Below are 26,073 nucleotides of genomic sequence, written 5' to 3' on the forward strand. Positions count from 1 at the left end.
AGAGAATTGGCCTCCACTGCCTTCTGAGCAGAGAATTTCACAGATTCACAACTCTCTGACTGGAAAGGTTTTTCCTCATCTCCGTTCTAAATGGCCTACCCCTTAATCTTAAACTGTGAGCCCTTGTTCTGGTCTCCCCCAACATTGGGAACATGTTTCCTGCCTCTAACGTGTCTAACCCCTTAATAATCTTATACGTTTCGATAAGATCCCCTCTCATCCTTCTAAATTCCAGTGTATACAAGCCTAGTCGCTCCAGTCTTTCAACATATGACAGTCCCGCCATTCTGGGAATTAACCTAGTAAACCTACGCTGCACGCCCTCAATAGCAGGAATATCCTTCGTCAAGGAGACCAAAACTGCACACAGTACTCCAGGTGCGGTCTCACTAGGGCCCTGTACAACTGCAGAAGGACCTCTTTGCTCCTATACTCAACTCCCCTTGTTATGAAGGCCAACATTCCATTGGCTTTCTTCACTGCCTGCTGTACCTGCATGCTTCCTTTCAGTGACTTATGCACTAGGACACCCAGATCTCGTTGTACGTCCCCTTTTCCTAACTTGACACCATTCAGATAATACTCTGCCTTCCGATTCTTATCACCAAAGTGGATAACCTCACACTTATCCACATTAAACTGCATCTCTCTGCCATGCATCCACCCACTCACACAACCTGTCCAAGTCACCCTGCAACCTCTTAGCATCTTAGGGGAGGGGAAGGGGGGTGGAGTGGGAGGGAGGGGAGGGGGGTGGAGTGGGAGGGAGGGGAGGGGGGTGGAGTGGGAGGGAGGGGAGGGGGTGGAGTGGGAGGGAGGGGGAGAGGAGAGGGGGGGGGGGGTGGAGAGGGTGCTGCACCAATGCAGGAGAGGTTTGGGCCCAACGGGTCCACTTGGTCTGGGATGACAATGAAACACTGGGCTTTCATGGTTTGAGCAATGAAGCCCCACTTTCTGCTTGAGTCCCTCATCAAGAGGGCGCGTCATTGTGACACATCTGGTCACGTGTCGCGGGTGCTGCTTTACGGCGGTGTGGCCGCTGCTTTGCGACAGTGAAGTCAAGCGGCGGTGCGGTGCGGTGCGGTGCGGGCGGACAACGCGCCGTGTGTGTGACTGTGTCTGTGGGGAGGATTTGTTCAGGCGCTGCTCGGGGCCGGGATCTGAGGCTCCGAGCTCGGGGGGGGGGGGGTTCGGGCTGCAGGCCTTGGCTTTGCTGCCGGTTGGGTGCGGCGTGGGAGTGTTGAGGGAGTGCCGGTGCCGCCCGCCCGCCCGCCCGCCGGCCGCCATGTTGCTCACCGTGTACTGTGTGCGGCGCGACCTGAGCGAGATCACCTTCACCCTGCAGGTGGACAGCGGCCTCCAGCTCAACACCTTCCGGTCGCTCTGTGAGATGGAGAGCAACATCCCCGCCGCCGAGAGCCAGGTGAGACCAACTAAGCAACAAGGCGGGGCCTCCACAAGCTGAACATCCAGGATCCAGGCACACTGGTTCATAAGTTCCAGCAGCGGAATTAGGCCATTCGGCCCATTGAGTCTATACCCCCCCCCCCCGTTCAATCATACAATACAATATATCTTTATTGTTATTGTACAGGGATACAACGAGATTGGGAATGCGCCTCCCATACGATGCAATAAATCACTTAGCTAATCAGTATTAATTTAAACAACCCAATGAAACAAATTAGAGTTTTAAAACAGAATAAAGTGCAAGTAGTGCACTTATCAGGCACATGCCTGATCTATCATCCCCTCTCAACCCCATTCTCCTGCCTTCTCCCCATAAACCGTGACAGCCGTACTAATCAAGAACCTATCAATCTCCGCCATCAAAATACCCAATGACTTGTCTGTAACAATGAATTCCACAGATTTACCACCCTATCTCTTCCTTAACAATATCCATTGACTTGACCGGTGGCGCAGCAGTAGATTTGCTGCCTTACAGCGCCAGAGTCATGGGCACGATCCTGACTGACTGCGTGTGCTGGTTTCCTCCAAGGACGTACAGGTTTTTTTCTGGTTAATTGGCTTTGATAAAATGGTAAGTTGTCCCTCGTGTGTGTACGATAGAGTAAGTGTGTGGGGATCGGCGCGGGCTCGGTGGGCCAAAGGGCCTGGTTCCGCGCCGTATCTCTAAACTAAACTCAAACATTCATATCCTGTCTGCCACACCCAGGTATGCCCTCCCTAAAACACAAAGTCCTGAAGGAACTCAGCGCGTCAGGCAGCATCCTTTGAATGAACTACAGATGCTGATGTCTTGAGTAAAACACAGTGCTGGAGAAATTCAGCGGGTCTGGCATCTGTTTAGGGAATAGACTAATGGTATTTTGGTTTGGGACCCTTCTGAAACGTCCTCTGTTCATTCCCTCCCTACATGCTGCTGACCCGCAGAGTTCCTCCAGCATTTTGTGTCTTATCTTCGGTGTAAAGCAGTATCTGCAGTTCCGTCCTACACAATTAAACCTGCAAACATCTGAATACGTTGGTCAAGATAGTTTTAAATGAACCCAACTGTATCTGATCTCAGTCGCATAATACAGATTCAGAGTTATGAACTGGAGTATAAACTCTGATTCCGGTTATGTTTCAACTAATGTGTGTTTATCTGGCAGATAAACACTAATATACCTCTCCTCGATAGTAATTATACAGGAAATAACATTATTTAAAACCGTGTGAACACAAATCACAAATGGAGTATATACTATATAGCAAACCACAAAATACCGGAGGAACTGAGCGAGTCAGGGAGCATCTGTCAAGGGAATAGACGGCTGATGTTTTGGGTAGGGACCCTTCTTCAGAATGGTATGCATTGGATTCAGTTTTGTTGAGGTTGTATGGTTTGTTAATGAACAATACTTTTCCACCGTTTTGTTAAGATATTATACTTCTTCAGATTTATAGTATATGTATCTGAGTGCATCACCCATGGTCAGCCATGACCGAGGGGGTCCTTAGAAGAAGAAAGAAGAAGAAATCTGAGTGCATATAACGTGCCTGGATACGTAAACTCTGTATGTAGTTATAAATGCACCTACATTCATGAATGCATATCCACAACCTCAGATATATATTTGCAGCAGTGCTATCGATACAACAGCCTTCCTATTCCTGGCTGCAGTATTTGGCTACATTTCTCTTCCACCGCTCATTCCTTCCACCAACTTGCAATAGAAACCATCTGTAGCTACAAACTGAGATATAACTGCAGCTGTCTCTACATATCAACCATGACACAATTTAAAACAAGTAAATGAAAGAAGACCAGTTTGACTCTTAATTGACCTGAGGTTTTGCCTACTAATCAGCTTGCACGTGAAATAGGAGCAGGAGGAAGTCAACTACTCCGCCATTCAGTAAGATCATGGCTCTTCAGACCTTGGTCTCAGTTCTACTTTCCTTCTTCATGATAATCCTTGATTCCGCTACAGTAAAAAAATCTATCACTTCCTTGAATACGTTAAATTACTCTGTCTTCACATCCCTGGGACAGAGAATTCCAAAAGATCGTAATCTCCTCACAGAAGAAATTCAGCTGCCATTTCTTATACCATTAATTGGGCAGTCTTACATTTGAAACTATGCCCCCTAGTACTAGATTTTCCCACAAGGGGAAATGTCCCTTCAGCATCTACCCTGTAAAAACCCAATTAACATTGTAAAAAAATATTATCACAGTTACCATTTAAAAAATCTGTAGCACACGCTATTCAGGCAAATCATACCATAAATGCTGGGCTAGTTTAATAAGTCAGGCAGCATTTGTGGAACAAAGAACTAAGAAAAGTGAAAATGCAAATATTTCAGGCTGTGGAAAGAGGGAGGGGTGAAGAGAACAATGGGAACCTCTGTAACTGGGTGGATACCAAGAGAGACTAAATAAGGCAAGAAAGTGCAGCTGGTGCAGTCTGAACAAGGATCCTGATCTGAAACGTTGTCTCCATTTCGCTAAACAGAAGGTGCCAGAACTCCTGAGTTCATCCAGCACTTTATGTTCTAATGGAAATAGTGGTGGAACTGGCTGAGAGCGGGTGGTTAAAACTTGCTGGTAATCCATCAGGACAAGATGTAAATAGAAAGGGTCAGTTCTGATGAAGCTAGAATTGCTGTTGACTTAATATTGTTAAAAAAAAAACCTTGAAAGTAACTCAGCTCATCTCAGGAATCAGCCTTAACAAAACTATCCAATACATTTATATTTCTCCTTAAATAGAGAGTCCAGAAATTTACATAGTTCTTCATGCATGGCCTCATTAACATCCCATACAGTTTTAGCAGAAGTTCAATTTTATACTCAGTCCCCTTGCATTAAAGATCAACATTCTGTTCCTTGGTACTTACTCTCCCAGAAAGCTAAATAAATGTCTTACCAACACGGATACCCAGGACACTCTGTACAGCAACATTCTTCAGTGTTTGTTTAAGCAATATTCTGCATTTCTAACCTCACATTTCTAACCTCACATCATAGTTCCGAGCAGAGCACCAAGACACATTCCTTGTATGTGGCCAATAAACTTATTCATTCTTTCATTCATTCATTATATGTCATTATATGTCATTTGCCAAACTTTTGCACGCATTTAACATATCTGTATCTTTCTGCAGAGGTAATGTGTCCTCCATGAACTAGCCTAACCAATTGTCTCTGTATCCTTGTATCGTAATATTTACGGAGCTAATCAGGGTAGATGTGAAATTGGTGGGAATGTCCAGCTCACTGTTCCAAACTAATGGGGGTCAACCATTCAGGACAGATAAAACATTTTACACTTAAGAGGTAGTGAGCCTAATGGAACTGTCTCCAATGCATCTATAATTCTTCCTTACATCTGAAAGGCCACACTGTATTCATCAAAATGAATATGTGCAGGAACGTGATGCTGAATGAAAGGATTTGTCGTGATCTTATTGAATGGCAGAGCAGGCTGAGGGGCTGACTGACCTGCAGGTCTTCCCCTGGGTCATGAATGCCTGAGTAGTGGATACTCTGTACATGGGAGACATGGGGGTGGATTTGCCGGCTGCTGCAGGGCTGCAGGCATCACCCGCTGCTTAGAATGGGGCATTTCAGGTGTCTTCTCTCTCCGATCTTGCTCCCCTACCTTACTCCAACCCAAGCTCAAATTGTTAAACATAGAAACAGAAAATAGGTGCAGGAGGAGGTCATTCGACCCTTCAAGCCAGCACCGCCATTCATTGTGATCATGGCTGATCATCCACAACTGCCTTCTCCCCATATCACTTGATTCCACTAGCCCCTAGAGCTCTATCTAACTCTCTTTTAAATTCATCCAGTGAATTGGCCACCACTGCCTTCTGTGGAAGAGAATTCCATAAACTCACAACTCAAAATTCTTCTCGTCTCAGTGTTAAATGGCCTACTCTTTATTCTTAGACTGTGGCCCCTGGTTCTGGACTTCCACAAACATTGGGAACATTTTTCCTGCACCTAGCTTGTCCAGTCCTTTTATAATTTTATACGTCTCTATAAGATCCTCTCTCATCCTTCTAAACTCCAGTGAATACAAGCCCAGTCTTTCCAATCTTTCCTCATATGACAGTCCCGCCATCCCAGGGAGTAAACTAGTGGAAATTCTTACCTGGCCCTACGTACTAATCAGCTTCTTGCCCTGCTACACGTCACTTTCTGAAACACAGCGTCACCTCTAATCTCGCCACTCATCTCTGTTAGATGGTAAGTTCTCGCAGGTATCCTCCTTCCCACCCGCTGCTGACAGCCGGTCTCACTGCAGCCTCACCCATTCAATCCATGTGTGGTCACGGTCTGCTGTTCACTGGGATGTCATCCTCCCCACACCATGCAGACACGGTGTGTGTTGCACTGTATGTAATGCCTGTGATTTGACTTTTAGAATACTGGCTAATCACAAACTTGGTAATTAAAGCTATCACTTTCCCTTTGGCGGAGTTTGTTAGCATATTCAAAATTAATATTTAAAAACGCAGTCTCGAAATTTGAACCCATCGCAATGAAGATATGAGACAGGTTGTTTCCATTAATATTTCTTAGACTAAGTAAGCCATTCTTTATTCATGGAGAGCAACTAATTTAAGTAACTTAAATTGTATAATGGGTGCAAGATTTCAGTTCATTAACAACAATTTTGTTTAAAGAATGATATCAAAGATATTGGATTTGAAAAACTCTTACAGTCTCTACTTCAAAGTATTTAGATTGTTGCTTTAGTCCATTGAGCCTTTTTCCTCTCCTCTCCATATTCCCTCCACAAAGACCAGCCTGTGATCATTCTCCCTTCCCTCCCTGCCCCAACTACAATCAGTTTGAAGAAGGGTCCTGACCCAAACTGTTGCCTGTCATAAGGATTAGGAGAAGAATTAGGCCATTCAGCCCATCAAGTCGACTCCGCCATTCAATCATGGCTGATCTATCTCTCCCTCCTAACCCCATTCTCCCAATAGCTTTTGACACCTGTACGAATCAAGAATCTATCTATCTCTGCCTTAAAAATATCCACTGACTTGGCCTCCACAGCCGTCTGTGGCAATAAATTCCACAGATTCACCACCCTCTGACCCTCATTCCCTCCACGGATGTTGCTTGACCTCTGGAGTTCCTCCAGCAAGTTTTGCTCAAGATTCCTTCATCTGCCATTGAAGGTGTTATCATTTAGACACGTTGTGGAGGGCACAATCTATCTCTTTGATTCATGTTGAAGCAAGGAGAAGAGGGAAATCATTAAAATTCCAAAAAATCTTTTCTTTGAATTTCAAAAAAAAATTGCAGATTTCATTTTATCTCCTACATTCTCACTGGTCAAGAAATTGAGACTGTGGTGGAGATGAGACTGTGTCCGACTGAAGCGTCTGCCACTGGTAGAATCACCAAACGTTAGTTTAACTAGTTTAATTTAGTGTAGCCTCTGGCTAGCAGTTTTTTGCGAAAACGTGAGCCGAGTGCGTAAGACTCCCCCTTACCTCTGCATTATCAGATGTAACCTCTGCATTATCAAGACTCCCGCAGTGCCTCCTCGTGACTGGGGCCACCCTCAGTCCCAGGCTAATCTGCGCGGAAGAACTCTGGCCCCCAGAGATGCGACATGCAGGCCCACCGGCGTGTGGACATGTCCGGACGTCCATCAACCAGGTTCCAACTAGGGGTTAAATAGCACCACGCGGCCTTGTGGGTAAGGCTGAGGAGAGCCGAAGGCACTGGCGCTGGAGTCCCTAGGGATGGTCGGCTGATCCCTCGTGCGTCCGCCTTCCGGCAACTCCGGCAACCCAGACGTAGCAGCCACGCCGTTCCTCTGGAATCCGCCTATCAGGTCAAGAGGGGAATGCAGATGCTGGGCAAGTTTGTATTCCCATTTACCTGCCCAGGCTCAGCAGCCAAATCAAGTGGAGAGGACACAAAATCCCCCTCTCCAAGCAGGACAACGCCAAGCCGCACCATCATCTCCCGCAGATGGACGGATGCCAGAACAAGAACAAGATATACAGCCCACCGAATCCACGCTGAGCAGTGATTCCTGCACATCAACACCATCCTACACACACTAGAGACAATTTATAATTTTACTAAGCCAAGTAACCTACAAACGTGAACGTCCATAGAGTGTGGGGGAGAAAACCGAAGATCTTGGAGAAAACCCACGCAGGTCACGGGGAGAACATAAAATTTCCACACAGACGATGCCCATAGTGCAGAATGTTAGTGTTAAATCCGAGTGTTGTTTCTGTTTCAGATAATCTTTGCAGACAGGCCATTAACAGATGATCATATGACACTGAACGCATACGGACTCAAAGATGGCGACGTATTGGTGTTGCGACAGTTGGACAGACAACCGGTGCAGTCTAATGTACCACTTCCAGGTGTACCAGGTGAGAGATCCTATAGGAATATGGGGTCACTAGTAACTGCCTATCAATTCATTGCCCTTCTCAGACCTTGTATTTACTGCTTTGAAACGCCCCTCCCCCCCCCCCACTCCATCCCAACATAATACAAGAGGTAACAATGACAATTATTATTTCAAGATAGTTTAACTTTGAGGGAAGTGAACATTGCCAAGATGCCTTTTTTCTTGGTGACCAGTTAGCATTAGCGATATCGTTGGCCTACCAATTCTGGATTAGGGAAAAGAAAGCCATTGACGTTTTCTCCTTCTACATTGCTGTTGTGCTGGAAAATATCTGAATGTTTTTGTGTGGGCAAGATTGGGCTCAATTGCAGTATACTTCCATATTGGAACACCTTGTGGGTAACTGTCAGGCCCTGTGTAAATAATGGCCATTGGATACTGCACCTTTTGTGGAAACCTAGTTTCAAGAGTAGCTATAAATAATCTTAAAGTATTTAACTGTAAGACAATTGGAGATTTTTCAACTGAGGATGCCATCAACACAATGTGTGTCGCAGGCTGTTTAATGACCACCCAAGATTTGCTAATGTTCAGATATTGTGCTCAACTTAATCGCTGTGGGTTAGAAATATTTTGTTTGGGGGTTTGAGTCCAATGAGTGAAGTCCCACTATTACGATGTTGTCTGCTTGAAAATAATCATAATTAATGGTGGGTTTATTGCCGTGTTACAGCAACTGGAGGATGGAGATGCCCACGGGGAAATCTAGCTTTTAGTTGGAGCCTGTCGTATATTACTTTCCAAAATGTTTGTGTTCACAAACATTTATTTTTACTGTTCAAGAGGTGTATGAGACTCCTAAGCTTTCATTAATACATGCTGCCTTTCAGTGCAGTGAAAGATTATGGGGTTCACACATGGATATTATGCTGTTTAACCTAAATGCTTCTCTCTCCTTGCTCCATTAGGACTTCCCAGGATTGATTTCCGTGGTATCTCGGTGCCTGGATCAATGGCGCCCGGGAATCCAGCGCCCAGTGCAGTGACCCAGCCCCAGCCACTGCCGACTCCCAGCACCTCTACAAATTCTGCTCCCGCCGTGCCACCTCCACACAGTCTGGAAAATAATCCAGCCTTACTCCGGGACATGCTTTTGGCTAATCCACATGAGCTTTCGCTGTTGAAGGAGAGGAACCCTCCATTAGCTGACGCACTTCTTAGTGGAGATGTTGGTGAATATGGAAATTCTGTCTTGTTATCTGTGGTGTTCGCCCTTCTGTGTTTGTCTGGCTTCTTTTCAATTGTTTTATTGTCTTCCTCACTCTGTTCTTGGCATTGTCTCTTCATAGTCAAAACAGGCCATTTGGCCCAATGAGTCCATGCCGATCATCACGCATCTGCTTGTACTAATCCTGCAAAAATCCTGTTCTATTCTCCCGACATTTCCATAAAGATTCCCCCAGATTTGCCATTCACACAAGGAGCAAATTCTATCAGCCAATTAACCTACCAAACTGCACAACTTTGGGGTGTGGGACCAAATCAGAGCACTCAAGGGAACCCATGTAAACTCCCCGTAGACACCAGAGGTCAAGGCTGCAACATTTCTCCATTTGCCCAGATATATTGAACCCTAAATCTACAGTGCTAAAATAGATCCTCTTTGCTCCACAGTTCATGTATAAAATACAGCGTCTCAGTGGCTAAGCAATTGTTTTCAGTTTGGTTTGTCTTTCCTCTCTGTAGATAAGTTTACCAAGGTTCTTCGAGAGCAGCAGCAGGAGCGAGCACGTCGGGAGCAGGAGAGGATCCGACTTCTGAATGCCGACCCCTTTGACCTGGAGGCCCAGGCCAAAATTGAGGAAGACATCCGGTACTTTGCAATATAGCTCTTGAGTTTTCCTGCTTGGCACTCCTGGTATTTAATTGTATATAGCAGTCTTTGCAGGATGCAAGTGTAGTCAAGATAGTTGTGGGAGTCAGTGGGTTTGTAATAGACGTCAGCCAATAGTCTATTTCCTGTCATGGAGACTGAGATCAAGAAAGGGGAGGGAGGTGTTGGAGATGGTCCAAGTAAATTTGAGTGCAATTGGAGGTGAAGTTGATGAAGTCCATGAGTTCTGCATGGGTGCAGGAGGTAGCACCGATGCAGTCATCAATGTAAAGGAGATAGAGTTCGGGGATAGGGCCAGTGTACGCCTGGAACAGGGATTGTTCAACGTATCCTACAAAGAGGTAGGCATAGCTGGGGCCCATGCGAGTGCCCACAGTCAAAGGAGAAGTTGTTGAGGGTGAGGACCAGCTCCGCTAGGCAGAGTAGAGTGTTAGTAGAGGGAAACTGGGTGGTTCTGCAGTTGAGGGCTTTAAAGGCCTTCCTGGTGGGGGATGGAGGTGTAGAGTGACTGAGTGTTCATAGTAAAGATGAGGGAGTGGGGGCTCGGAAAGTGGAAGTCATTAAAGAGACGGGCATGTGAGGTATCTTGGACATATGTCGGGAGAGATTGGACCAAGGGGGATAGGATGGAGTTGAGGCACGTGGGAGAGGTCGGTTTTCATGCTGTGTGACTCCATGTGGTCATTGATCTCAGCACATGTTCTCTGCTAGTAAATTCTGCTTGAGGAGCGACTGGATTTGGCTTGTGGCTAGTGTATTGGCTTAACAGATACTTTTGTATTGTAGACAGCAGAACATCGAGGAGAATATGACCATTGCAATGGAAGAATCGCCAGAGAGCTTTGGTCAGGTGGTAATGCTCTACATCAATTGCAAGGTTAATGGGAATCCAGTCAAGGCATTTGTAGATTCAGGTGAGTTCACATGTAAAGTTACTTGTCAATGTCTGAACCGTTTGTCACAATGATTGTAGTACTGTTAGACTCTGTTAATCTGGCATGCTTGAGGTATTGGACCATCGGAATTTTCCAGACTAGTGGATGTGATTGTATTAATACTTTGAATGTTCTTCGAAGTCACTTTATTTTCAGATGTTACACTTTAGAATGATACATTTTCCAGTGAAGTCAGTAAATTTAAAGATAGTGCAAGGAAACTAGGCCCAGGTAAGTTTCAAAGGAGCATGCGAAACAGAACCAGGTGAATTGTGTCAAACAGTGTCTGGCCCATTGAGTGTGGGAATCAGCGTTCAGTGAGCCAACTTTCAATCTATCAAGATTACTATAGATTTTCCTGCAATTATTCAATGCTTCGTGATAGTCCAACTTAATAGATGGGGAGAGCAAGTTGATCAGCTAATGAAATTGTAAAATACATAATTGAATAACAGAAATTGTATGAATTTTTTTCATCTGACAACACCTTAGTTCAAAGTTAGTCAATTCTTTCTCTCCCATATACCTATAGATGTCCTCTAAAATGGTTCATTAAAAGTCGAAGATAGACGCAAAAAGCTGGAATAACTCAGTGGGTCAGAGAGCATCTCTGGGGAAAAGGAATAGGTGATGTTTCAGATCGAGACCTTCTTCAGAGTCCACCTGATTCTTTGTCCTGATACCCTCAATATAGACATGAATACATGATTAGTATTTATTACAAATCACAGCTGTGATTGTATGCAATTGAAAATCTGTTCACCATCACTAATCTCCAGGCAAGACATTGGCATGGTTGAATTACGTGTAGAGGGAGGGGACGATTCCTCATTCTTTTTGCTTAGTTGTCTGATAACAGAATTGTGAGCCAGATGTGTCAATGAATGTATTTTATCACTAACACAGGGGCACAGATGACGATCATGAGCCAGGCGTGTGCTGAGAGGTGCAACATTATGCGCTTGGTTGATAGGCGGTGGGCAGGGATCGCTAAAGGTGTTGGAACACAAAAAATCATTGGCAGAGTCCACCTGGGTGAGTGGTTATAATTTGATCATTACGAGACATATTGAAGTTGACAGCAGAATTGTGGTGGTACAGCAGTAGAGTTGCTGCCTTACTGCGCCAGAGACCTGGGTTTGATCCTGACCACGGGATGCTGTCTGTATGGAGTTTTACTATTCTCCCTGTGACGGCGTGGGTTTTTTTTCTGGGTGCTCCAGTTTCCTGCTACTCTCCAAAGGCATACAGGTCTGTTGGTTGATTGGCTTTGGTAAAAAATTGTAAATTGTCCCTCGTGTGCAAGATAGTGCTAGTGTATGGGGGCGATCGCTGGGTGGCACGGACTCGGTGGGCAAAATGTGTGAACAGACAAGTCATATACCTAGGCAACAATACTGTGGCCATGGAATGGGAATAGCGAAGATCAGTGGCATCAGGCTGGGTTTAGCCTTCAGTTCAGCCTCTTTATTTGATGTATTGTATGTATTGTACAGCCCAGATTCAGATCGAAGGCGACTTTCTCCCTTGCTCCTTCTCTCTCCTGGAAGATCAGCCGATGGATATGTTGCTTGGACTGGACATGCTCAAAAGGCATCAGGTAAGAGGCAAGTAACATTTCCAAGTCACGGAGATAAATTCTCTAAGAGAGGAGGTTATGCAGGATGGGTTTGGGAAATAGCACAGGTCAACATTGGTAGCAGGAATTGCACGACTGTAATTCCACGACGTTTACTATCCTAGGCCATTTGAACAATTGTACAACTGGAACTTGCATTTACAGAGCACATCACAAGGCTCTTCACGGGAGTCTTTTTGAACATATTTTTCTTAAAATTCACTGGGACCAATTGCCTGTGCTGATTTTATATTCCAGTGTACTGGCAGCATTTTATCGCACGACGAGATAAACTAATTGTGAAGGGAGAGAAGGAATGGGTGACGTTTTGGGTCAGACTGCGAAGAAGGGTCTCGACCCGAAACATCACTACCTTCGGTGTAAACCAGCACCTGCAGTTCCTGCCTGAACTAATTCTGAAGATCTTTCTGTTGGTTCTTTGGAACAACTAGGTTAATTTATATTGTTTTAAACTCTGCTCTTTCTCCCTTTCTGCTCCGTTGCAGTGTTCCATTGACCTGAAGCGCAACGTGCTGGTCATTGGCACCACAGGGACAGAGACACGCTTCTTATCTGAAGCAGAACTGCCAGAATGTGCCCGTTTGGCGTATGGTACGCCACGAGATGACCTTCACACTGAAGAACTAGCAGATCAGGATCTGGCTGAGGCCCTGCACAGATCAGCACAGGAATCTGGTAACTTTCAAAAGGCCGCTTTATAATCAATACCATTGTGTACAAAATAATTTAACATTTGTAAGCCGGGTGTCTCTTGATCCAGCCACTGAAATGTTCATGTAGTTAATTTGCAGTAGATGTTTCATATAACGGACTCTGGGTGATGTTCTGGTCTCTTGAGTCTCATAATTTTCAATAACAGGAACATAATCAGAGGTTATTATTTTATGCTTTGGCGCATCTCACACACACACACACACAAATTGTGTAATGTTTGTGTAGGAAGGAACTGCAGATGCTAGCTTATGCCGATGATGGACACAAAATGCTGGAGTAACTTAGCAGGACAGGATGTATCTCTGGAGAGAAGGAATGGGTGAACGGGAAACGTCACCCATTCCTTCTCTCCATATATGCTGCCTGTCCCTCTGAGTCATTCCAGCATTTTGTGTGTCTCTTCTGTGTAATGTTAGTGTTCCTCTCCCTTTGTAAAGATAGTATACATTGCTTGGGTGCAATCCTATTGCTGCTGGCAACTTCCACATTGTTTTAGAGATACAGCAAGGAAACGGGCCCTTTAGCCCACTGAGTCCATGCTGACCATCAATCTCACGTTTACACTACAGGTACTCCTCAGCTTACGATGTTTCGACTTTGCGATGGTGCAAACGGCAGCGAGCCACTTCCGGCCACGTGATCGCGCGCTTTCAATGTATTTCGACTTACAATACTTTCAGTTTCCGATGGGTTTCTCGGAACGGAAACCTGTAGTTCTACGTTATCTCAATTTCGCATCCACTCCCTACACACTAGGGAGCAAGTTAGACAGACCAATGAACCTACAAACCCACATGTCTTTGGATATGAGAGAGAGCCCACGCGGTCACAGGGAGAACGTGCAAACTCCACACAGACAACACCTGAGGTCAGAATTTCTGAGAAATGGCAGGTGTATGTCTGAGACCAGCCAAATTTGGGATTAGAACAGAGACCAATCCTGCTCTCACTTGAAATCTATATGCATGACAGGGCTGGAGATACCAGACAGTGATCAAGAGCAGGGATTCTTGTTAATTAAATCACCTTGGACTTCTTACCACTTCTGTGCTATGCAGCTCAATGCATAGATTCAGGTAGAACATTAAGCCATTTTACAGTTAAATCCACATACATTCACATTATCAACTAAGTGAGCCAGTTTTTTGTACAATGTTTTTGATCAGTCCAGCCTCCTTGCCAACTCCTTAAACTGGGACTACTAATGGCTAATATTATATTGTGTATTAATGCCAAGGTATGTTTGCGTGGAATATTAATCTGTGTGATATCTGCGGTAATTGTAATTCTATATGCATGTCGCATGCCTCATTTGACTAATGGAGTTTGCTGTTGTGGTGTGGTTTTGTTTTTCTGTATCCTAACAGGACGCCAACGTCACTGATGCATGTTACACTTTTGCTGCTCTTGAAGATGATTACAGTCCAGGTACTTAATGTTCTGTCACTTTTGACTAATGTAAGAGCGCAGTTCAACATTTAAATATTCACATCGGGTCAGATGGTTCAGTTGCCTGATAACAGCAACAGTAGTTAAGAGAAGTCCTTAACTACTGCCTACCTCAACAGTGACCCTCGAACTGTCTTTGATTGGACTTTACTGGCTCTATCATGCACTAAATGTTATTCCCTTTAACGTGTATCAGCACGCTTTGGATGGCTCGATTGTAATCATGTATTGTCTCTCTGCTGAGTGGTTAGCATGCAACAAAAGTTTTTCACTGTACGTGAAAATAAACTAAACTAAATTGGACATTTTGCAGTGAATTGCACATTCATTTCCAAGAATATGGTTTATTGTATTCCTCTTTCTGAACTGAAAATGAAAAACATTTTGTGCTAAAAGGAGGGGGGGAGTTACTTTCACAGTGACAATTCCCTTTTATTTTCAGTGAAAGATGAACTACTGCGGGTAGCTGCTCATGTAATTTAAATATCATACAAATTAAAGAGCTGCCAGCTTTCTTTTAGTTTAGAGATACAGGGTGGAAACAGTGCCCTTCAGCCCACCAGGTCCACGCTGACCAGCGATCCCTGCACACTAACACAATCCTACACACACTAAGGGACAATTTACAATTTTACCAAGAGAATCAGCCTACAGGCCTGTACGTCTTTGAGGTGTGGGTGGAAACCGGAGCACCCGGGGAAAACCCATGCAGGTCACAGGGAGAAGGTACAATCGCTATATAGTCAGGATTGAACCCAGGTCTTTGGCGTTGTAAGGCAACAGCTTTACCGCTGCTCCACCGTGCCACTCTTTCTCATATGTGGGGTTTTGTTATCCAGAATAGAAGTAGAATTGCCTATCATTTACGTTAATATAAGGACTTTATATTTTACGGTTGAAAGTATTTGGCTGGTGAGATTGCTCTTCCCAGTGGCAGTGGGATTTTAGTTTATTCTTCACCAGTATTTCCAGCATCAGCTGTGGCAGAAAGCATTAGGGAGCCATGGAATACAGCTGCCTGGTAATATATCTGAATAATCCCAGGGAACATTTCAATATTTTACCCTTTCCGATTTAATAGGGCTATTCTAGTTTAGAGATACTGCACGGAAACAGGCCCTTTCGGCCCACCAGGTCCGCGCCGACCAGCGATCCCCGCACACTAACATTGTCCTACACCCACACTGACCTATACCCACTAGGGGACAATTTTTACATTTACCGAGCCAATTAACCTACGTACCTGCATGTGGAGTGTGGGAGGAAACCGAAGATCTCGGAGAAACCCCATGCAGGTCACGAGGAGAACATACAAACTCCGTACAGACAGCACCCGTAGTCGGGATGGAACCCGGGTCTCTGGCGCTGCATTCGCTGTCAGGCAGCAACTCTACCGCTGCGCCACCATGCCACCCTGTCAACAAATTAATTTGATATCCCCACAAGCATCCCAGCTAACTCTACAGTTGTCTTCGAATCAGAACATAGAAGGAGGTCCTTTCACTGTTCGGGGTGGAGGTGCTTGCCAGCTGTATGTGGCTATGATTTAACTTCGTAAGATGCTTTTGAACTTTCCTGTTACATTCTCCTGATCAATGGGGAGGGAGTCCATGTTGTTATTTTTGAGTGATTGCAAGACACAGCGTGGAAACAGGCCCTTTGAACCCACCATGTCCATGAGAACCATTAATCACTCTTTTACGAGTTATGTTATCCCACTTTCTCATCTAAGGGCAATTTACAGAGGCCATTTAAATCCGCGTGTCTTTGGGATGTGAGAGGAAACTGGAGCACCCAGAGGAAATCCAGTTATGTGTCATGAGCGTATCGGTAATTAGAATTGAACTGCTCTTCATTGAAAGGATTACACTGAGATTTACCCAAGGGAATTAAAATGTGATCCATAAAATTGGTCATTGATATTACCAAACCAGTACCAAATATATAATGAAGGGAAACATCAGCTCATCAAGAAATAATATTGAGAAATTGGGTTATATAGTGATTTGGAATAAAGTGTATACATAGCTGTAATTCTGAGTTCCACTTTCTGTTTTTGTTTTCGGAACAGAAACCGGCAAAACTACCTCATCGGAGAGCCCTTCATTACCAGCACCTCATCATCTTCATCATCCTCTTCCTGTTACAAGAAGTGACTTATCTCAAGTCCCCCGACCCCAAAATTACTTGGACCATTCTCTTTCTGCCCCTGCTAACCTTCCCACACAAAACCAGAACAAACTTGAATTTTCAGATGTAGAAAGCTTTCAGGACCCAGAGTGCATGGAAACAGAGGCGGCATACCAGAAACCTTCACGGTCATTGGATAACCTGTTGACTTCTCTGTCTCCGCATAGTCTGTCTGCTAATTCTCAGTCCTCATTAGCAGAAAAGCACACGCCACAATATGAAAATGTTCACAGCAGCCCACAACACACTCTGAAACATCCAAGTTCGGATACTGGCAATGAATTTCTGCCAAAGCGCATATTAACAGACACGTGTTCACACAAGACTGGTGTGGAGTGTGATATGCAGGAGGACCATACCCCTCAAAATTTAAGACCTCAAACGCAACTGGAAAACCTAAACAAAGAAAGAATGGATCTGGAGGAGCCTCTACTAAGAAAAGTTGGCGAGTTTTCCCAAGCTGCACAATCAGACACTGCTTCTGTGTTTGATACGGTTGGAGAAGACACATCAGCCCAAGCATCCGCCACTGGCGGTCCCCCGTACATTGAAGTGCAACCGCACAGTGAAACTGGAAAGGAAATTCATGGTTCAGAGGCTGACTTAGAGCATGTCAATGAACCCTCTGAAATAGATCTCAGGATAGATGACAATGATCAAAGTGGTACAAAGGAAACTGAGGTTGGTAAAAAATTATCAAATGATTCTTTAATTGGGAACGCTGAAACCTGTGATCCTGGAATAATGAGCGTTGCAGAAAAACAGGCAGAGGATCTTGGATATGCGACGTCAACAAAGGCGCACGTCAACAGGCACGAGGAAAAGGTCCTTGTTTCAGAAACGGAAATTAAGGAAAATTGTTTTAGTTCAAACTCCTGCACAGCTCGGGTGGATGGACCTGTTGAGTTTACAAATGGTGACACGGGAGGGAAGTCTGAAGCTCTTCTTGTTGCTGATAAAAAGCACGAGGAGGTGCGTTTGTTTACTGAGATTAAAACGTCTTCCGAGCAGCAGGGTCTGACTTCGGAATCTGATCAGCATGATTCACACCTATCTCCCGTGGCCACTTTGTTTGAATTGCATCGTGAGTTGGTCTCTTGTCGGGACACTCCCTTGAAGTTGTCAGCCAAATCAGAGGACAATAATCAGTCAGTCACAACAAATCAGGAGGAAAGTGTTCAACTAATGCAAGTCTCTGATGAATGCTCGGAGAACGATGCCTTAAGTGAGGTGTGTATTAATGCAGAGCCGGCAGCCGAAAGGGAGAATGAACCCATGTTAACTGCCGATTCTGAAACGTCTTCAGTAGGAGACAACAATGTCGAGTATTCTAATCAGTTTACAACAGAACTGCCCATCTATGTGACACATGATGAATCTGAAGAAATTCTGATACCGAAAACAAATGACGTGGATGGAGGTTGTATTTTTGTGTCAAAAAATCTAACTAATGAAATGGATGTTTCCCCCACCGACGAATTGATGGAGACCCGAGAATTATCATTAGAGAGCCTAGCGTGTACATCTGACACTGCTGTGGGTAATAGTAGTCGGGACTCTCAAAGTACTGAGATGCATTTGATGTCACATAATGAAGGTTGCAGTCCAGAGATAGCAGCTGATCCAATGATGTGTGAAAGGACTGTGGAGGCCAACATGAATCAGCCTGATGGGCGTTCTCTGGAGAGTCCCATAGAACGGCATCCTTCAGATTTACCAAACCAGAATTTCCCAGCAGCGAACATTGAACGAATAAGAACATCGGGATTTACTCGGCAGGAGGCCGTAGACGCACTCGAGCGCTGTCATGGAAACACAGATTTGGCACTTCTGGTGCTTCTGGCAAAAGGAATTGTGGTTCCCATTTGACGTAGTTCAAGGTGCAACAGTTGCACAATAATGAGCTGGAACTGCAGACATATGGGTCGCCAAATGGGTGCATCTTTAATTGAAGCAAAGGAAGTCTAATCAGAGTCACTTTTTTAGTATTGGAAGTAACCAGTTTTAACAGTTAATTCTCATCATCTCCAACAAACCTGTTAGGTTATAGCAGCATTTTCTGTGCCATTCTGGAGTAATTTAACCCACTCCAGCATATTCATAGGTACCTATAACCCAAGCAATGCATCTATTTAAATATTGTACCTAACGCTACTTAGAATTGCAAATGCCTACAATTTTTGTTTTTAACTGAATGTTCTCAAAGATGGAACAGCAAGGAAAAGGAGGGACGTTTTGGGTTGAAATCCTCGGGAGATGATGTACTTGCGTGCAGAGTATTCATGGTGGAATCATGTTAGACGTTAAAATCTGTGCACGGTCAGGAATTGTCTACATTGGGTTTATGGGTTTGGGTGTTTGATTTGATTAAAGGGAGAAATAGAACATTTCTATCATGTTTCCTCCATTAGAGTTTATGTACTTCACCGTCTTAGTACAGAGCTTTTTAGAATTATTTTACTCTTTTATAGCCTTTGTCAAATGAGTCAGCAATATCACCTTCGCTGGGCAATGGTCTTGTGAAAATGAGGCACATTCAGTATTCACAGTTGGCTAAAGTTGTTTTATGAAGATATTCTGATTTTTTTTGGTTAAGCGTCACTAGGGATGTTGCTGTAATCTTCAATGGTTGCTTATTGGAACCTCTGATCTTTTTTTTCCTTTTTTTAACCAAATAAATAAAAAGAATTATTGCCAACAAAATATTGGTTTGTGTTTGCTGATGGTTGAACTTAATGAAGGCTAGAAATTTGAACTGTTCCTGTTTCTTGCCTCTGAAAGCTAAAATGCCAGTAGTAGTAGTAGTTAAAGTGTGGACTAGCCTTTGAAAAAGACCAGCACAGAAATGAGCCCTTTGGCCCAACTCATCCATGCTGACCAAGGTGTCTATCTAAACAAGTCCCATTTGCTTGCGTTTCGCCCAGAGCCAGTTAAACCTTTACTATCCATGTACCTGACTTTATGCTTTTATACAGTTCTCATATGAGAAGCATAAAGCTGTTGATTTTAGTTTCTTGACAGATTTTGGCTGAGATCTCTAATGGCCCAATAGGTACACAACCATATTTTTTAAATTTAAAAAATGATGAATCTTTTGGGAAGATAGACACAAAGTGCTGGAGTAACTCAGCGGGTCAGGCAGCATCTCTGGAGAAAAAGGATGGGTTACATTTTGGGTAGGAACCCTTCTTCCGACTGAAAATAGAGGGGAAGGAATTGGAGGTAGGAAAAGGCTGGATCAAATTAGGGCCGGCAACAGATGACCGAGGAAGGGTGGAGCCCATAATGGCTCATTGTTGGCTGGGGAAGAGGACGGGATACGAACAGTGGAACTAGTATGATGAATGGGTCCGCGCCGCCCAGCGATCCCCGCACACTAACACTATCCTACACACACTAGGGACAATTTTTTACATTTGCCCAGCCAATTAACCTACAAACCAGTACGTCTTTGGAGTGTGGGAGGAAACCGAAGATCTCGGAGAAAACCCACGCAGGTCACGGGGAGAACGTACAAACTTCATACAGACAGCACCCGTAGTCAGGATCGAACCTGAGTCTCCGGCGCTGCATTCGCTGTAAGGCAGCAACTCTACTGCTGCGCCACTGTGCCGCATGGGTGGAGAGGGAGAATGCAGGGGTTACTTGAAATTAGAGAAATCAATATTTATAGCGCAAGCGAAATATGAGGTGCTGTTCCTCCATCATTTGGCTTCACCAGCAAAGCCAGCACTTATGGCCCATCCCTAACTACCTTTGGGAAGGGCAATGGTGAGCCAGCATCTTGCAATCCGGTAGCAGTTTCTAGGATGTAGACCAAGCAATAAAGTCAATATACCTCAAAATCAAAACTGTGTGTGACATGGAGGAGAACCTGCAGTGGTGATATACCTTTTCCCTTGTCCTCCATAACAGAGGACACAGGTTTGGGATTTGTTATCGGAGACCCCAGAAGAGCTACTGCGGATCATTTCATCGTTTAGTTTATTGTCACGGGTACCGAGGTACAATGAAAGGGTTTTGTTTGTGTGTGCTGGTGGTGGAAGGAATTAATGTTTAAGGTGCTTGATGGGATGCCAGGCATGTGGGTTGCTTTATCCTGGATGGTGTGGAGCTCCTTGAGAATTGGATCTACACTCGTTCAGGCAAAGAGAGAGTATTCCATTACACCTCTGGCTCGGGGTGTCAGGAACACAGTCACTCACTGCACGGCACCCAGCCTCTTGTCTGCCATTACACCCATTGGTGATATCACCATTTTGACGGTTACTAATGATCATGCTACTGAATGTTAAGGGCGGGTGGTTCGATCTCTTGTTCACGATGTCCACCTGCTGACACTTAAGTGGTGCAAACGTTACTTGCTACTTATCAGCCCATGTATGAACATTGTCCTTGTCTTGCTGAGGAGTTGAGGACGAAACAACATTGTGAAATTATCAGTTCACCTTCGGATGGAAAGAAATATCTGAAGATGATTGCACTCTATCGTTCCATGTTTGGACCAAGGAGGTATTAAATCACGAGGATCCTGGGTCTGTACAGTAAAAGATACAGAGGGTGAGATGTAGATAAAGTAAACTTTTTTCAGCCTTGAATATTTTTTCTCGTAAGCTGTCTGATCTGCATAAAGACTCATTCGTCAAAATTAGTGCAGGTCCTCCCCAGGTTACAACAGGGTTCAGTTCCTGAGAACCGTTGGTATCATAAACATTTCACAAGTTGGAAATGTGGCCTTGAACAGAATTCCCATGCGATAGGAAATGCCTGCAGCCTCATAGCAACCGGCTGGCACGTCCATCCTGCCAGTCTCCCGCATGCTTGTTCACATGTATGGGCAGCACAGAAATTGGACTTTCCTAGACTTGGGGGGGGGGCAAATGATGGAGGAACAGCACCTCGTATTCCACTTGCGGTATAAATATTGATTTCTCTAATTTCCTAATGCAAGCAGCAGGAATATTCAGAATGGGGAAAAGCCCCATGATGTTTCTGAAAATATAAAGCAAGTTTCCCCTAAACTGCTGCATCGTGTGTTAAGGATAAGAAGATTCATCCGGATTGCAAGTTAACCTCAAAGCGATTGGGAACAATTAAGTAAGACAATAAATTAAACTTAAACACAAGTCACGGTGTGCTCCTATCAGGGCCATTGTTCTGGAATCTTGACATCATCTGTTACCAAACGTCAACTCCACACTTGCATTTGTTGCTCTTGGGTTAGTTTACACGTAAAAGGTCCTCAGTTTCTACACGTCATTTTTTTGTTGAACTTAGTTGGCAGCATGGTGGCGCAGCGGTAGAGTTGCTGCCTTACAGCGGCAGAGACCCAGGTTAAATCATGACTGCGGGTGCTATCTGTACGGAGTTTGTACATACTTGCTGTGACCGCGTGGGTTTTCTCCGGGTGCTCCGGTTTCCTCCCACACTCCACAGATGTACAGGTTTGTAGGTTAAATGGCTTCGGTAAAATTGTAAATTGTCCCTAGTGTATAGAATAATGTTGGTGTAGGGGGTGATCTTTGGTCGGCGTGGTCTCGGTGGGCTGAAGGGCCTGTTTCCATGCTGTATCTCTAAAGTCTAGACCTGTGCCACTTTGAATGTTCCTCATGGTGAAGTGGTTGAGGTCATAAGAGATAGGAGAAGATTCAGCCCACCAAGTCCACTCTGCCATTCAATCATGGCTGACATATCTCTCCCTCCTAACCTTCTTCCCTGCCACCCGTACTAATCAAGAACGTGATTATCATTGTGAATTGGAAATTATTTTGTATAATAAATCCCATTGTCAGTTGCCCATGACTTTTCTTAATGTCGTTACATTCTGATTCATTATGGCAATCGTTGACATCACAATGCAGACATTAATGCATTGCTGTAACTATTGTACATGACAATTAGACCCGTCTGGTACTCGGCCTCTATGTAGTTTTGTTTTTGGTAACGTTTATAACTTTACACAAGCAGACTTGATCATTGGGTAAAACCAGAGTGGCACTGTCCTCAAATCCAGGCAGCATTCTGGCAAACCTTCTGCACCCACACCAAAGCCTCCACATCTTTCCTGATATACGACAATCAAAACCAGAGTAAATTGAGTTTAGTTTAGAGATACAGTGCGGAAACAGGCCCTTCGGCACGCCGACCAGCATTCCCCACACACTGATACCATCCTCTCTCATTTATCATATTGTTTACAGTGTACAATGTTTACATATTCTGTTGTGCTGCTCCAAGCATGACTTCCTTTAACCTGTCAGTATAATTCTGTCTCGCATCTGCTCTGACCTCCATTATCAGCCTTCTGCGTCATTCCAGATGGCACGGTGGCGCAGGGGTAGAGCTAATGTCTTACAGCGCCAGAGACCCGGGTTCGATTCTGACTATATGGAGTTTGTACGTTCTCCCAATGACCTGAGGGGGGGGGGGGGGGGATATTCGGGGATCAGCGCAGACCCGGTGGGCCGAAGGGCCTGTTTCTCTAAACTGAACCAAACTCTGTGAAAAAGTTTTTCCTCATCTCAGTCCTAAATTGCCTACCCCTTATTCTTAAACCGTGACCCCTGGTTCTGGACTCCCCCAACATCGGCAACATTTTTCCTGCATCTAGCCTGTCCAATCCCTTAAGAATTTTTAAATGTTTCTACAAGATCCCCTCTCATCCTTCTAAATTCCGATGAATATAAGCTCAGTCGATCCATTGTTTAATTATATGTCAGTCCCGCCATCCCGGGAATTAACCTGGTGAACCTAGAGAGTTAGAGAAATCAAATTCATACCACTGGGTTGTAAACTGCCCAAGGGGAGGTGTTGAAGATATGAGATGCCGTTCATCCAATTTGTGTTGGTCCTCACACTTTCAGTGGAGGAGGCCCAACACAGAAAGGTCAGTGTGGCAATGGGAGGGGGAGTTAAAGAGTTTTAGCAACTTTTTTTAGGATGGAGGTTGAGGTGAGGGAACGGTGAGGGTTCAGAGAGGAGGGGGCATGAGGATCAGTGTATGGGTGGGGAGTAATTAGGGGTGACCTGGTCAAAAGAGGGGGAAGGGGAAGACCCAGCGGTATCATTACTGAGGTACCCTGTAGGTCAGTTTGGGGATTGGCTGTTGTCACCTCCTGCTATGAGCTACACTGGTCAAGAAGGCACAGCAACAACTGTTCTACCTAAGAACACTGAAGAAGTCTGGTCTACCCCAACAGCTGCTGATGACGTTCTACCGCTGCACCATAGAGAGCATCCTAACACATGGCATCCCTGTGTGGTACCTCAGCTGCACGGAGGCAGAGAGGAAAGCTCTTCAGCAGGTAGTCCATAGAGCTCAGAGGACCATCGGAACACAGCTACCAGCCTTGGAGGGCATCTACAACACACGATGCCTCAGAAAAGCCACCAGCATCCACAAAGACTCTTCACACCCCTGCAACACTCTGTTCGAACTCCTTCCATCGGGCAGACGATACAAAGGCCTTCTACGCCCGCACCTCCAGACTCAGGAACAGCTTCATCCCCAGGGCCATAGCTGCTATGAACCGGTCCTGCTGAGCCGGATGGTCACGTTGCACAGTGAACCGGCACAGATCTACTTGCACTTTATTCTGTTTTAAAACTGTTACAATTTGTTTCATTGGGTTGTTTAAATTAATACTGACTAGCTAATTAAATTATTGCATCGTATGGGAGGCGCATTCCCAATCTCGTTGTACCCCTGTACAATGACAATAAAGATATATTGTATTGTATTGTATTGTATTATATTGTATTGTATTGTATTGTATTGAAGACAGACACAAAATGCTGGTGTAACTCAGTGGAATCAGCAGCATTTCTGAAGAGAAGGAATGGGTGACGTTTCGGGTCGAGATCCTTCTTCAGATTTAAGAGTCAGGGGAAAGGTAAAAGAGACGATGATATAGAGAGATATAGAAAAAAGGAATGAAATATATGCAAAAAGTAACGGTGATCAAGGAAACGGTCCATTGTTAGCTGTGGGTGAAGTGATAACGAGTTATACAGACAATGAAACTCACCAAGACGACATTGAAAATAGTACATCGAGGAGGGTGGGGGAGGGAGAGAGAGGGAATGCAAGGGTTACTTGAAGATAGAGAAATCAATATTCACAACGAAGATAGATACAAAATGCTGAAATAACTCAGCCGGACAGGAAGCATCTCTGGAGAGGAGGAATGAGTGATGTTTCTGGTTGAGACCTTTCTTCAGAGTATTCACATTGCTGGGTTGTAAGCTGCCCAACTCTGGTATTGGGAACTGTGTGTGTGCGTGTGACTGTGTGTGTGACTGTGCATGACTGTGTGTGTGAGGCTTTGTGTGTGTGTGAGGCTGTCTGTGTGTGTGTGGTGTGTGTGTGTGCGTGTGTCTCTGTGTGTATGGTGTGTGTGTCTGTGAGTCCCTGTGTGTGTGTGTGTGGGGTGTGGAGTGTGAGTCTGTGTCTGTGTGTCTGAGTGTGTGTGGGGTGTGTGGGTGTGTGTGGGGTGTTTGTGTGTGGGGTGTGTGTGTGGGGCTGTGTGTATGTGTGGGGTGTGTGAGTGTGGGGTGTGTGTGTGTGGAGTGTGGGGTGTGGGTGTGTGTGGGTGTGTCTGTGGGGTGTGGGGTGTGTGGGTGTGGGGTGTGTGGGTGTGGGGTGTGTGTGTGTGGGGTGTGTGTGTCTGTGTGTGGGGTGTGTGTCTGTGTGTGGGGTGTGTGTCTGTGTGTGGGGTGTGTGTGTGGGGTGCGAGTCTTTGTGTGTCTGAGTGTGTGTGTGGGGTGTGTGTGTGTGTGGGGTGTGTATGTGTGGGGTGTGTGTCTGTGGGATGTGTGTGTGTGGGTTGTGTGTGGGGTGTGAGTGAGTCTGTCTGTGTGTCTGAGTGTGTATGGGGTGTGTGAGTGTGTGTGGGGTGTCTGTGGGGTGTGTGTGTGTGGGGTGTGTGTGTGTGTGTGTGTGTGGGGGGTGTGTGGGGTGTGTGTGTGGGGTGTATGTGTGTGGGGTGTGTGTGTGTGGGGTGTGTGTGTGTGTGGGGTGTGAGGTGTGTGTGTGTGGGGTGTGTGTGTGTGGGGTGTGTGTGTGGGGTGTGTGCGTCGGGTGTGTGTGTGTGGGGTTTGTGGGGGGGGTGTGTGGGGGTGGGTGTGGGGTGTGTGTGTGTCTGGTGGGTGTGTGTGCGTGGGGTGTGTGTGTGTGGGGAGTGTGTGGGGGGGTGTGTGGGGCGTGTGTGTGGGGTGTGTGTGTGGGGGGTGTGTGGGGTGTGTGTGTGTGAGGGTGTGGGGTGTGTGTGTGTGTGTGTGTGTGTGGGGTGTGTGTGTGTGTGTGTGGGGTGTGTGTGGTGTGTGTGGGTGTGTGGGGTGTGTGTGTGTGGGGTGTGTGTGTGGAGTGTGTGTGTGTGTGTGGGGTGTGTGTGGGGT

At 45.3% G+C, this 26,073-nt stretch overlaps 1 protein-coding gene across 2 annotated transcripts; it reads left to right on the top strand.

The window, feature by feature from the left end:
* The first annotated feature begins 1,042 nt into the window (after nt 1-1,042).
* ddi2 (DNA-damage inducible protein 2) lies at nt 1,043-19,381 on the top strand. 2 transcript variants are annotated; one of them, XM_078425225.1, is made up of 10 exons: nt 1,043-1,423; nt 7,737-7,875; nt 8,825-9,088; nt 9,603-9,729; nt 10,537-10,664; nt 11,592-11,720; nt 12,182-12,285; nt 12,810-12,999; nt 14,406-14,466; nt 16,559-16,694. In XM_078425225.1, the coding sequence occupies exons 1-9, from the start codon at nt 1,286-1,288 to the stop codon at nt 14,420-14,422; spliced, it is 1,236 nt and encodes a 411-aa protein (XP_078281351.1). In that variant the 5' UTR covers nt 1,043-1,285; the 3' UTR covers nt 14,423-14,466; nt 16,559-16,694. The 2 variants fall into 2 exon arrangements, with proteins under 2 accessions (XP_078281351.1, XP_078281350.1); XM_078425224.1 differs by lacking the exon at nt 14,406-14,466 and having other exon boundaries at nt 16,559-19,381.
* Nucleotides 19,382-26,073: the final 6,692 nt, after the last annotated feature.

The sequence above is a fragment of the Rhinoraja longicauda genome, chromosome 30 (assembly GCF_053455715.1).
Source record: "Rhinoraja longicauda isolate Sanriku21f chromosome 30, sRhiLon1.1, whole genome shotgun sequence".
Lineage (NCBI taxonomy): Eukaryota > Metazoa > Chordata > Chondrichthyes > Rajiformes > Arhynchobatidae > Rhinoraja > Rhinoraja longicauda.